Here is a 14,829-nt window from a genome sequence, read left to right on the forward strand (position 1 = left end):
CGCTAGTTTTAAGAATAGTGTCACCTGAGTGGCTAGATTACGGATATTCGAAGAATAAAAAAAGGAGTAATCATCAGATGATGAAAGGAAACGAAGAAGAGAAAATAGTCGAACAAATATTCAGCCAAATGTAACTGGAAGCAATTACATATATATATATATATATATATATATATATATATATATATATATATATCCCTCCCCGGACTACGACCTTGACATGGTGGAAGGGCTTTTGCGTTCCGATGACCCCTAGAGATGTGCTGCCGGGAGGAATAATAATTGCTCCTGATAGGGTCACCCATGCCAGATAGGTCGAAGGTTAGGAGCCAGACGAAAGGTAGTCCACGCAGCGACTGTTCCTCAGTGAGGCGTCTGCAATGGCGTCTGACCCCAGTGGGGCGGCCAGTAAGTGATGGTGTCACGTTAAAAACACCATTGAGGAAGGCAACGGGAAACCACCTCAATTATCATTCCCAAGAAAAATATGATGGACTATACAGATATTTTGAGTCCTGGCAACTACGGGGCTCGGCCCAATTGGCCATGTGTCGTGCCCGGCAGCGGGGGAGGCAAGGCTTCCGCGGTCGTCATCCAACGAAACCCTTGCAAGGCAAAACCAGCAGCAGCAGGACAGAAGACGCAGGCGAAGAAGACCACATTAGTTAGAATAGGAACGTGGAATGTAAGGACAATGATGAGGACAGGGAAATTGGAGAATGTTAAGCGAGAGATGGAAAGGGAAAATATAGATATTTTAGGTCTATGCGAGGTGAGAACGCCATCGCCAGACGAAAGGTAGTCCACGCAGCGTCTATTGGAACAGGCCAATACTACAGGACTACAGGACAATAAGTTTATTATCCCACGCAGCTAAAGTTGTTCTCAGGATCATAAACAAAAGGATAGAGAGTAGGGCAAATGATTACTTATGGGATGATATGTTTGGGTTTAGGAAGGGGAGAGTTACGCGTGATGCCATTGCAGTAATGAGATTATTAATCGAGAGGAATATAGAACACAACCAGGAGGTATTTGCCTGTTTCGTAGATTTCGAAAAAGCGTTTGATAGAGTGAATTGGGAAAAACTAATGAGTATATAGCAGAAAAAAGGAATAGATTGGAGGGACAGGAGGCTAATCCGCAACCTGTACATGTCTCAGACTTCTCAAGTGCGAGTGGGGAACGGGGAGTCCGGTTGGGCAGTGTTAGGAAGAGGTGTAAGGCAGGGTTGCCCATTATCACCGTTGCTGTTCAACCTGTATGGAGAGGTAATGATTAAAGAGGCATGGGAAGGACTGAAGGTAGGAATGAAAGTGGGCGGGGAATTCGTAAATCAGTTAGGTTTGCTGATGACCAAGCTTTAGTTTGTCAGTCAGCCAAGGGGTTGCAAGCATTGCTGAGTGAATTGGAAATTCAGTGCGACAGGTATGGGATGAGAATCAATATTAATAAAACAAAGGTTATGCGATTTTCTAGAAAGAAAAAGGCTAAGCTAAAATTTAAAATAGGAGGGCAAAAACTAGAACAGGTAGAAGAGTTTACGTATCTTGGAAGTGTTTTGGACCAACACGGTCAAAGTAGTGGGGACATAAGAAGAAGAATTGCGCTAGGCAAAGAGGCTTTCACAAGGAGGAGGGAGTTGATGACGGGGACGTTGAGTAGGGATATTAAGAAAAGACTCGTAAAAACTTTGATATGGAGCGTAGCTGTGTACGGCGTGGAAACGTGGTCATTGAAGCAGGAGGATAGACGTAGATTGGAGGCTTTTGAAATGTGGGTGTGGAGAAGAATGGAGAAGGTGAAATGGACAGAGAAGAAAACAAATGAGGAAGTACTTGGTATGGTGGGCGAAGAGAGGGGTTTGTTGGGAGAAATCCTATGGAGGCAGGAAAAGTGGATGAAGTGGGTGTTGATCGGCAGTGGGATGTTGAAGATTGTGATAGAGGGGAGAATGTTGGGTAAAAGAGGAAAGGGAAGGAACAGGATAGGGATGTTGGACGGGATGAAGGGAGGAAGAAAGTACTCAGAAATAAAGAGGGACCTGATATAGAGTAGGATGATGGATTTTGTGTTTTGTTAGGAGTAACAAAATATTTTGTTTAGTAGCAGTGTCCATCCAAAAACCTACCTTAACCGGTAGATTACGGAATTATATATACGAGGGTCATCCGGAAAGTAGTACCCGTTCGTGCCGCATGAAGTGCTGACGACGCGAGTAGCCGCTGGACGAGGTCAGATAGCTTCAGTGGCTTGTCTGCCTTCTCTGAGCCAAGTTGCGTGACGCTAGCATTGCCTGTGTTGTTTCTGTGATTGTTTACAATGTTTAAAAAAATTGAGAACGCCGCCAGTTGTGAAGTGAAGGCAGTGATTAAATTCCTCAATGCAAGAAACGTTCGCCCATGTGATATTCATCGCCAATTAAAGGAGGTGTATGGAGACAATGTAATGGACGAGTCGTCTGTTCGGCGGTGGTGTCGCAACTTCAACATGGGGAGGGGGAACACACACGACGATGAGCGTTCGGGGAGACCGTCTGTCATTACAGACCAACTGGTGAGCTCAGTTGACGAATTCGTGAGGAACGATCGGCGCGTCACAATTGATGACATCTGTGAGGATTTTCCCAATGTTTCTCGAACAATTGTTCATGAAATTGTTAAACACCATCTGCATTATGCAAAAATTTGTGCAAGATGGGTCCCTCGCGTATCTCAATGAGCTGGCGGCGAAGGACTATGCAGCAGGAATACAGAAACTTGTCACACGTTATGACAAATGCCTTAATTTGCTTGGAGATTATGTTGAGAAGTAGTTTAAAGTATCCTCTTTAAAATAAAATTTTTTATGTTTGTTAATATTTACTTTTGTGTCTTTATTTCACGAACGGGTACTACTTTCCGGATGACCCTCGTGTGTGTGTGTGTGTGTATATATATATATATATATATATATATATATATATATATATATATACTCATATATACAGAAACATATAAAAGGAAAAGGGATAGGAACACGTATAAAGGACGAACACAATAGAGGTGGGGAAGGCGGAATCGAACGGATCACAAGAGTAAAAATATTTCCTCAACCGGGACTCGAACACCGGATCTTTCCACTTGCCGGGCGGATGCTCTTAACCACTTGAGCTATCGAGGATATGTAATTTACCCTGAGATCCGTGGGTCTTATATGTCACCAAACGCCCCGATTCTTTAGCCAAGAGATGGCGTCAGGGGGCTGTTTCACCCACCAAAGGAGAAATAGACAATACACAAGAGGAAAGGCCAGTGGTTAGAATTCATACAACATCATACAGGAAAAGAACAGTGCGTTTCGTGGCACGCATAGCCAGAAGAAAGAGATGAGCCACATTGGCCAAATACACATTCAAACACGAAATCCCGCCAAACGGCGAATAAATACTCATACGAGGGTCATCCGGAAAGTAGTACCCGTTCGTGAAATAAAGACACAAAAGTAAATATTAACAAACATAAAAAATTTTATTTTAAAGAGGATACTTTAAACTACTTCTCAACATAATCTCCAAGCAAATTAAGGCATTTGTCATAACGTGTGACAAGTTTCTGTATTCCTGCTGCATAGTCCTTCGCCGCCAGCTCATTGAGATACGCGAGGGACCCATCTTGCACAAATTTTTGCATAATGCAGATGGTGTTTAACAATTTCATGAACAATTGTTCGAGAAACATTGGGAAAATCCTCACAGATGTCATCAATTGTGACGCGCCGATCGTTCCTCACGAATTCGTCAACTGAGCTCACCAGTTGGTCTGTAATGACAGACGGTCTCTCCGAACGCTCATCGTCGTGTGTGTTCCCCCTCCCCATGTTGAAGTTGCGACACCACCGCCGAACAGACGACTCGTCCATTACATTGTCTCCATACACCTCCTTTAATTGGCGATGAATATCACATGGGCGAACGTTTCTTGCATTGAGGAATTTAATCACTGCCTTCACTTCACAACTGGCGGCGTTCTCAATTTTTTTAAACATTGTAAACAATCACAGAAACAACACAGGCAATGCTAGCGTCACGCAACTTGGCTCAGAGAAGGCAGACAAGCCACTGAAGCTATCTGACCTCGTCCAGCGGCTACTCGCGTCGTCAGCACTTCATGCGGCACGAACGGGTACTACTTTCCGGATGACCCTCGTATATACAGAAACAGATATAAGGAAAATGGATAGGAACACATATAAAGGACGAACACAATAGAGGTGGGGAAGGCGGAATCGAACGGATCACAAGAGTAAAAATATTTCCTCAACCGGGACTCGAACACCGGATCTTTCCACTTGCCGGGCGGATGCTCTTAACCACTTGAGCTATCGAGGATATGTAATTTACCCTGAGATCCGTGGGTCTTATATGTCGCCAAACGCCCGGTTGAGTCCCGGTTGAGGAAATATTTTTACTCTTGTGATCCGTTCGATTCCGCCTTCCCCACCTCTATTGTGTTCGTCCTTTATACGTGTTCCTATCCCTTTTCCTTATATATGTTTCTGTATATATGAGTATTTATTTGCCGTTTGGCGGGATTTCGTGTTTGAATGTGTATATATATATATATATATATATATATATATATATATATATATATATATATATATATATATATATATATATATATATATATATATAAGTGTAACGTACGTTAATAATAATGTATAAAATTTAGCACAAGTGGACAGAGACAAAAACACAGAAACACACAAATGAGGAAAAGAAACTCACTCTATTTCAAATTTTAGGTGGTCTAAGCCACCTCTCTCAAGGAAGAAAAGGGCAGAACTATATAATGTTAAAAATGTATTTGTATGTGTATATATGCCCTTATTTATAAAACATATCTAAAATATACTATTTTATCATGAGCAGAATACTCAATGATGAAGGGATATGGGATAACACGATGGTATATGACGTTAGTTAATATGTTGGAAAAACTGCAAGGAGAGATGATTGTTCGTAGTCAAAGGGAAAAAACATCTCTTAAAGAAAATTTTGGGAAGGAGAATGGATGATAATAACTGCAGAGGTGGAGCAAGAATTGTATATGCCGGTATCAATCGGTGATTGAGGGATTCGTGGAGAGATAGAGAGGAGGTTTTTGGGCCAATAGAGAATGGAGAACAGAGCTGTTGAAACCAAGTTACGGATTGTGGCTTGCTAATGAGACAGCGTTTACGGCGTTCCATTTCATTAGCAACCTTAATTATATCTCACGAAATCATATTGGCCCATTCCATCAGTTTCCGAAGTTTACCCTCTAGTTTGGCGTTTGCCCAGGAAAGTGTGGTCTTGACATGAGCGCGCTTGTCTCCATATGCTCCGTTAGCAAGATTTCCGGCCAACTACGTGTGAGTGCGGGGTCATTTGCCCCACCCAACTTGCATTTATTTTTTATCTTTGGCTTTTCAGCTTTTTCTTTAACAGGGACTTTTGAATACACCGAGGTACTATTATATTCTAGATTAATTTGAATGATTGTGGCTATAAATCTTTTTATCGTTGTCATCCAGGATTGTGTTAGGGTAAAATTCTTTATTTCAGTTTATTCAGGACATTTCCGTTAATTTCTTATTTTGGTCTTGCCTGCAGACGAAAGATAGATTGTTCCTTTGTCGCCAACGCTCCCTTGTGCGATTTTTATTTTTCCCAGCAGGCGGAGTTGTGTGTGTAATTTTCGTGCCCCTGGCCAAGATTTCATTTAAACGTGTTTTTACATCCTTCTGAAATAAATATTATAATCTATTTCGGCGGCATTTATTTGTATTTTTCCTTGTTTAGTAATTCATTTTGGATAACCTTTGATATATAAACCTCGTATATCTTCAGATTACCAACAGCACGCCGGGTCGCAGTCAGATTGAAACGGAGATTTTAAATTAAATGCGAGCTTAATTTATGCACTGTTTAAAATCTCTTTATTTTATATTTTGCAATTTTACACCATTACTTCTAAACTAATTGTCTTTTTTAGATTTTTCAAAACTATGCGACAGATTTAAAGAATGACAGTCGAAGTATATGATGTTACAATTTGTTTGCAACGATACAGTACTGTATAGTTAGGGGTTTGAATCCCCGAACGATTGACGACATTATGGAGTATTGCTCTTTTGGACTGCACAGATTCAAGGGAACTTTATCAATCTAGAGAATTGGAAAGGCTAAATTGATCTCCTTTTTAGACTGACTATATTAAATAAAATTTACTTCTGCCACATGGGCCTTTACAGCTTCATGAAATTTTATTAAATATAGTCAAAGGTCCATATCTAGAGAACCGTCGGTCTCCGATGCTCTACTTGGTTTCCCTTTCTACGTCCTCGTTTTAGCGATCGCCGTTCCGGTCGCTCCTCACCGACATGTGGCGTTTGTTTTTTCACGTCGCGTCAGCGCCCTCATTCATTCCTGCCGTTTCAAGCGGGCCTCTATGCGGCCTGAGACGACCGGGAAAGCTACAGTGGAGGGGTCTTAGTGTTGTGCGTACCTCCAGTTGCTGCTGGAAACCAATCACGCTAAATTCAATCTTATTGTAAGACCGAGACCGTAGTCGGAAATAAGGATTGGCCGACTGATCCAAAAAAGAAATTACTGGTATCAATTCATGAACTCAATTGATGAATTCATCCATGCACCTTAACTATGCGATTCCTTCTCATTTTGGGCTAAAGCTAAAAATTGCTTCCTTTTAGATTCTTAATGAGATATGTTCTTTTCTTTTTACAAATTCTTTCGTACCAACCCAATCTTGCTTATCTCATTTCGTCCTGGTTACGTGTTTAAATTGTTTCATACAATAATGTTATTCCTGAAATTCTTCCGGCCCCTTTGATAATGAAACTCCTAATATCCATCGTGCTAAAAGACTCTCCATAAAATTCATTCGCCAATTACTCGGCTTGCACCTACTTCTCAAACCATCATCCCTCAAATATTTAGTTGGTGCGTCTAATCAATGCAACGGGCACGACCGAATCACATAATCAGACTTTTTTCATGCTTGCCTATTATCGTAAATTGTTATTATTATAATTTCGATTCATATCAATTCAGAACCCACTTGTCCTAAACCCTACTACTGGTACTACCAAAACACCCCTCAAGTGCCACATACACCCCTACAATGCCACATACATTTCATGCTTTTCGGATGAAATAACCCTCTCATTTTTCTGGATCGATCAAATTTTACATCTACGCAATGAAGCAGGAAAGCCTTGCCTTTAAATCTTAGAATTGAAACTCCCAAAGTGTGAAGGCAAGCAAAAATGCGCGTTTAATTATTCTTTTATTTCATAAGTATGGGAGGACGAAGCAAAAACACATTATTTTAACATAATTTACGGGACGATACGCGGATCTGTCGAATATAACATCATTTCGGTGGACGAAGCACCCCCTGCCATCTATCGCTCTTTTCGAATATACGCGTGGCCACACGCTGTTACAAATTTCACCGTAATCATATTTACGTATAATTTTAGCAAAAGCTTTAGGAATATCAGTGTAATACTAAGAAATATTAGAAATAAGATGTGCATAAAAAAGGAAATATGCACAAAGAGGAAAATAAATGTCAAGGACTCACGAGAATTCCATTTCATGTTATCGTCTCCTTGAGAAATGAAACTAGGAAAGAAACAGAGATAATGAGACATTGACGCCTGGGGCATGTGGGAAATGAGTGATTGAGAGGAGATGAGAAGAGTGTGTGCTATCATTTTGGATCGCGAGAAATAGCAGGATATCATTCCTGTAATACTGGAGAAAAAAATAATTTCTGGCAAATGGATTGGAGACCCTATTTCAGGGTGTACTATTAGTTCGAATGATGTGCAGTAGCATTGTTGGACCGTCCACAGCTTATCTCTTATGCGTGGAACAACAGCGATTCAATTTTGGTCATTCATGGTGACAGGAAAGACCGAAAATGATTTACCCTTAATTTATTTATAGTTCCCAGGTGTATATGCATGGTCTGTCCCAGAAATAAGTAGAATGACTTTCTGACGCCAATGCAGATGGCTGGAGTGGGGTGATCTGTGGTGGGAACGGTAATGGGAGATCTTGGAAAAGCGACCCGACTCACGTCAGTTAACTGTGGGCATTTACAGTGTGCGGACTGCTGCTAGACTAGATCCCTGTTCGACAGTCACGTCACGAATTCACGATGCCACTTTCCACGGAGCAATGTCATGCGATTTAATTGTGCATTAAGCTTGGAAAATTGGGTTCGGAGACAATGATCATGTTTAAGGATGCTTATGGAGAAGGAGAAATGTCCCAAGTGATGGTTTTCTGCTTCTGCTGTCACAGGATGTTCCGGGAGAGTAGAGAGAAGGTTGACGATGATGAATAATTCCCTGGACATCCATCAACAACACAAGGTGATAAAAACGTGCAAAAAGTGGAGCACATGCTCATTTCTGATTGACCTCTAAGAGTCAGGATGTTAGCAGAAGAGATCAATATTCAGAAAACAACATTGCATTGCATTCTTACAGAGGACTTAGACATGAGAAAGGTGTACCCAGATGGTCCCCAAGGTGCTGCTGTCGGAAGACTCCTAGCGCGACAATCTTGCCTTGGACCTCCTGGGCCCCTGTGGAACTGAAATGACGTTTTTGGAATAGGTGGTTACCGGTGGCGAGACATGGATCTTCGAATACGACCCAAGTATAACCCCTTTGAGTACCAGTTTGGACCACTGGGTTATGTCAAAGGGATCATGACGAGCTGCCTGAACGGAATTCCAGGAAGGCGTTGACGCAACTGGCAGAGCCACTGACATTGGTATGTCAGCATATAGGGCGCCGTTTTAGTAGTTTGTACCTTGATCTACAATACATTTTTGACCCAGATTTATTCTAATTATTTTAGGGACAAACCTTATATGTATTAAAATACCGAAGGATGAATTATCACAGTCGTTTGTGATATGACTTCCGACGATAATTATGACGCCCCGGGAGGTCGCTGGTCCCAAGGAGGAATCGCGAATATTCACTCCGACAGTAAATCTCGATCCGCCTTCAAGATTCCAGGCGCCACCAATCGAGGAACCGGCATGAAATAAACCGAGTCAAGTGTTTGCGTGACGTAGGAAAAAGAAGACAAAATACACGTGGGACGAAGGAGGAGGCCACGAGCAGCTGTCACGTCGTCGTGTGACGACACGGAAAAATAAAGCGGCGTTCTTATTTTTTCCTCCCACCAAACTGAAAACGAAAGACAAAAGAAAAGAAAGAAGAGTCGTGTTCATTTTTTATCCGCTTGAAACCTTAACTGAAACCAGTGAGATCAACATGAATCTTCCTCCCCCACCCCGCCACCTCCTTATTCCACAACTGTGACGTCAGGTTGAAGGAACATGGCGTCGTCGCGTGATTTCGCAACGCGAGATAACGAACTGAGATACGGTGCGCGCAGAGCGCGGTCGCCGCTACAATTCCCGAAGAAATTGATGCGCCATATTTCCTGAGAAAAAAGAATGCGCCCGTCTCGTGTCGTCCCGAAGAGAGGTGCACGTAGAACATTTGGGAAAAGTAATCACTTACGGCGAAAAATGCACGCGGTTCTTTTTTTTTCATTACCATTTTTCACGCGGAAGGCCATCGACTGTGTAGGTACATGATACGGAATAATGCCTTTTCTCGCTTTGAATAACGCCGGGACCCAAGAAGGAACCGGGGAGAATATTAATGGTGCCATTCTGAAAAAAAGGCCTGATATACGAGAGAGCGAGGAATTTATCGTCAAATAAATAATAGGAAAATATCTCTTGACCTCGATTACCTGCACGTTGGGTGGAAGAGTATCGGGTAATTTATCCTTCCGCATGGAAATAAAAGAATTTTCAAAAAACTCTCAAGCAAACCAAGTCATTTATCAAAGCGGCACGACTTAGAGCGGCTACATCTAAGGAGGAGAAGAGAGCCAATGGAATTTCGTGAATCAAAAACCAGCAAAACTGATATCCCTACTTGAGTCCTGGGGATAAAAAAAACGATACGAAATGTTGCGGTCAATGCAGATTGGTATTATACGAGGGCGCTGACTGAGTTCATGTGTGACCTCAAAGGAACATTTCCTAAAGTATTTTTTTGCATGAAGGAACCTTTCGCAAAAGGGTAAATTTGTAATATAAAAATTTTTCCTTAGCGACGAGATATATGTACCTATTTCAAGTCATGGGAGAGAGCTTTGTGGGAGACGGAGCGAGTCTCAAAGAAGCAGCCGTTCCCCGACTCATGAGGCTCTCAACGATACAAGCCAATTTACAAGTCCTCGGTAAGCAGTGCTATGCGAAAAGGAAAAACATCTGAAATAAAAGCAATGAAATGCGAGCTTGGTAAACTCTGGCGAGGATATCGTGCTCTCGCAAGAATTCGCGAGGGGAAACCGTGAGCTATGCATTTGTGCCTTTCACTAACTGGTTCCATAATACAGGCCTATCGAAGTTATCCGTAATGAATTTCATGCCGGTGAATTTGGAGAATGTGTAAAAATAAATTACCTCGACAAATATCACAATTCTACGAATTAGAATACGCGCTTATTTAATTGAACTCAATCCGCTGAACTAAGGGCGTGGTAGTCCATTAGGTACCACCATACCTTTAGTTCAGCGTACTCTGAACTACTACCAGCAGGCTCAGGGTTCGATTCCTGGGGATTTAATGGAGAAGTCTCTCTGTGAGCACCCGATGTTCATGAGAAACTGCTGTCGACCCAGAGGAAATAACTGGTCGCCCCTTATTCTGCTGTGCTCAGTTCACATCTCATATGGGGTCAGTATTAGCCGAGCTCTATTCTCACCCTTCAGACCAACCTTGGGGTAAATTGCTTCGTTTTGGTTTAAATTAAATCATTTGTTTCCATGTTTCAAGTTGATGTCTTCCATTGTGCGCCCTTCTAATATCCACTCTTGCATACTGTTCATGATAACTTCTTAGTATTCCTTAATTCTCCAGGTTATAATTGTTTAAATTGATTATATATTGCTCATGTCCTCCGATGAACCCAGCAGTGGAAGATGGAGGAACTAAGGCTGGGCAAATGCATAGAGTGGAATGGGCAATCGACGGCAAAGAGAGCGGAACAGTTTGCACGCCTCCTACGCAGTCTACCACCCTCAGTCGATCCCTTCCCGATCCCCCGAATCCGCTATAAAGTTCTCCAGAGCGGGGGCAATTACCAATATTCTCTCTGTAACCTACGACCTCCTTGTATCACGTGATTTACTTATTTAGCCTAAGTCCGAAAACAGCACATTTTGGCCTTTACATCGGACTATTAACAAAGACAACAATGGAGACGATTACAAACACTCAAGCCCTAGGTGGAGGGAAACCCACCCAGGCGGGAATCGAACCCGCGACCCATGGATTGGCAGACGAGGACGTTACCCCGCCGCCACCGAGGCCGGCAAGCTAACCAATATAAAGAGAAATAGGTTAATGAAATAGGGATGGCTTTATTCGTCAGAAGCAGCAAAACGCATAGGAGGAGGTTTACATTAGGAGCAGATTCTCAAGATTTAGAATAGATTGAGATTTTGCAGAATAGATTCATGCAAAATAATTTTTGAAAACCGTTTTCTTCTACCTTCCTCTTACTGAAAACTCCAGGTTTTGAGTTGATTCCTGCTGTCCCCAATGTCGGGTGCTCAATCAACAGACTTTGCTAAAGTGAATAAAGAAGTTACGGCTGCTTATGGATGTGGCGTATCAATAGTTCTGTAAAATGCTGGTAAGATCTCGAATATATTTTAGGGAGATGGTGAATATCCTCCGCCAATGTTCGTAAATCTATCGCAAAAGCATCTGCGTTTGGTGTCTTACACCTTTGAACTCGCATGGCACACGTATTTGACGAAAATGTGGAAAGAAAACATTTCAAGACAGTCGCACGATCTATCGTTTCAAGTATTGAGTAGAAGTGACCAAATTATTCGTCTGTGGAATTTGGAAATCTTCCGTCTAGCCAGCAGCCGCCGCTGGCCTTACAAGCGAAGCCCTCGTTCGAAGTCCTCTTATCTCGAGGTGGGCGTTAAACTCGTGCTGCTGAGTTCGAAATATCTTGCTGATAGAGATACGGAATGGATTGAGTCTCTGAAAGAACTTGATGGTTGTTTATACGATACGGTCATTTTCAGTCATTTGTGCGATGCCTGTGGACACAATTGGTATGTGTTGATGTAGGTACGTACATTCATGCATGGATCTTAAATAATTTCATCTTGAAGATGAAGCCGTAGTTAACCGTGAAACATTATGCCTTGGGTGCGTATAGAAAAAAGGACATATAATTACAAGAAAGAGGTTTCCGTACATAAAAACTTTTTCAATTCCTTTTCATATCTATATCTAATGGCACCTTGCGATGTAGATTTTTCTTCTCTTAGGAACTGATTTACTGTCGTGATCTTAAAGCGAATGACTTATTTATCCTTTCAGATAGTTTTGAAATGTTTAAAATATATTTTTATCTGTAAATGAATCACACGCGATTTCTAACACATTTGGCTCATTACTTCGAAAAGGCTTTTCGTTTGTTGATTGTTTTTCTCGTATTATTAATTGGTCTCTGGAAGTTAAGGTTTGACCAAATGTTAAGAAAATGGAACAGTAGAATTGTTATTTTCGTTGTATTTTTCTTGTAAATTGTTTAAGGTCTACGCATTCATTAAGTTGTGAGAGTGAACCGAATATCGACGGCGGTGTCTCTTCGAAGGTGGTTTGCACCATGACGTGCAATGATTAGTAAACAGTTGAATCCTCTGAATTTCTTAGTTCTTGGAGAGGCAAGACGTTCAAGTGATGAACTGAGCATGGTATTTCATATCTTATCACTTATTGGTGGATATAAGGGAAGATGAGCGAAAAGGCGAAGATAAGAGCTTGCGAAAGCTTGAAAGAGAATAGTGACTCAATATGGAATGAACCTTCGGGTACTTTTCAAAGGAATTATCGTGTGGTTAATTAGGATAGAGAACGCAAGTACAGCTAAATAGGCGATGGAGTAATTCGTTCACAAAGTTAATGATGGCGTTGATAAAAGTATGACCTCTTAACTCCAGAAAGTGGTTGACAAAAAGTGAAGCATTTGGATTACTGATCTACATCTGTGAAACATTGTCGATAGCTATAGCAGGAAGAGGAAGATTTCTCCCGATAAGACTTTGATGGTGATACACGACAGTGACGAAAACATAATGGTTAATCCAAAATGATAATTGACAAATTATTCATATACATAGAGAGTGCTCAGAGAATGAATGAGATAGACGGCTAAGGAGAGGGTAAAGGATTCGGCAAACTCCAGGGCACCCTTGATACATTCCCTGATTTGCCAGGTACTCTCAACTATAAGTGAGAACTACAGGAGGAAAACAAGTCTAGTTGACGTCAAGTGTAAAGTGAAATTGTCGAAAGTGATTTGAGAAGTTGGAGAGCTGGAATATTTATTTTTTTGTCCCCTGGACGTGTCTGGTGTTCCGTGTGTCCCTCGTGTTCCGATGAGCCACTCATGGGAGTCCCAGGGGCCGAACCACTCGAGTTGGGTAGACAACATGTCCGAGACGGACTAGAGCCCGCGTTTTGAACCAGAGGGCGGACGCGTTATCCGCCTTAGTAACACAATATTATGATGAGTAAAACCAGGATATATTATGAACAGTTAAAAGTATAGATTTATTAATACTCGGATTAATGAAATGCGATAAAATGAATGACGTCGACCGCTTTGAATAGAGCCCTCTGATTGGGTGCGCGAAACTCACCCATGAAATGATGTTGATCGAGATGATGGTCCACTTGATGGCCGTGATGTGCTTCTCAAGCTGGAGGGTGTTGGTGCCCTCGCCCTTCCCGGCCAAGCCGTATCCAATTCCCTTGCCCATCTTCGAGGGCTTCTTTATCCTCCGGCCCTGGTCCGCTGCTTCGCAAGGACTCCTCCTGCCCGCAGTTCCAGCGACACACCTCCGCCTCTCCACTTAGTCTCGTTTCACGGACGTGCACCTTGCGTTCCTGCGATGCTACCCCTCGGCCCTGCGTGCGCTCGCGTGATTCAATATGGACGACGATTATCACTTTTGCTGTGGTTTTAGAGTAGCGGACTCTTCCACCCTCCTGAGTAATCTCCCGTGAAGAATAGCGCACCAACTGAGGAGAGAGTTACTCACGACGGCCTCCCAGATCTTATCTCGGCCCCGCTCCGCGTTGATAACGTTTCCATGGAGATGTTTCCTCATCAAGGCTCGATAGAGATGACTCATTTGGTGGAAAAAGAAGAAGAGGCCTTCATTTATTTTTGAGCCCAATGCGTCATCGTCCCCGGATGTGCTTCGCTCCTTGATATAATGCCGTCAGTTGTCGGGAATGTCAATAACTAGCCGTAGCATTTCATGGAATTCAAAAGTACGGAGAAGCATTTAAACTAATTTTCATCCTCGGCCATTGTGCGGTTGAACCTGGAATTGTTTTTCTCACTTTAATTCAGTGAATCGATATTTCTTCAATAACTTATAGCAATAAAATCTCACTTTATTTTATTACATTGTATACTCTGTGCAATACATCATATTAAGGTATTTTTCTTTCACGAATTAGGAAAATAATGATTTGGTATTCTCAAACCTACGCACGCCGACACACACACACACAAATATATATACACACATATATATATACACACACACTCACATGTATATATATATATATATATATATATATATATATATATATATATATATATATGTATATAAACCATAAACACAGTAATCA

The 14,829-nt window shown here is 41.9% G+C and overlaps 1 protein-coding gene and 2 non-coding genes across 3 annotated transcripts in view; all 3 read right to left on the reverse strand.

Moving 5' to 3' along the window:
* Positions 1-13,946, reverse strand: part of Tsp2A (tetraspanin 2A) — a 146,770-nt gene extending 132,824 nt beyond the window's left edge. The window contains exon 1 of the mRNA XM_071586124.1: positions 13,827-13,946. Within this exon, the coding sequence (XP_071442225.1) occupies positions 13,827-13,946 (120 nt within the window). The remainder of the gene's footprint in view (positions 1-13,826) is intronic.
* TRNAA-GGC (transfer RNA alanine (anticodon GGC)) lies at positions 3,087-3,162 on the reverse strand. The gene has a single exon. It is a non-coding gene; the product is annotated as a tRNA-Ala (tRNA).
* TRNAA-GGC (transfer RNA alanine (anticodon GGC)) lies at positions 4,294-4,369 on the reverse strand. The gene has a single exon. It is a non-coding gene; the product is annotated as a tRNA-Ala (tRNA).
* Positions 13,947-14,829: the final 883 nt, after the last annotated feature.

The sequence above is a fragment of the Hetaerina americana genome, unplaced genomic scaffold (assembly GCF_022747635.1).
Source record: "Hetaerina americana unplaced genomic scaffold, ioHetAmer1.1.p SCAF_20, whole genome shotgun sequence".
Lineage (NCBI taxonomy): Eukaryota > Metazoa > Arthropoda > Insecta > Odonata > Calopterygidae > Hetaerina > Hetaerina americana.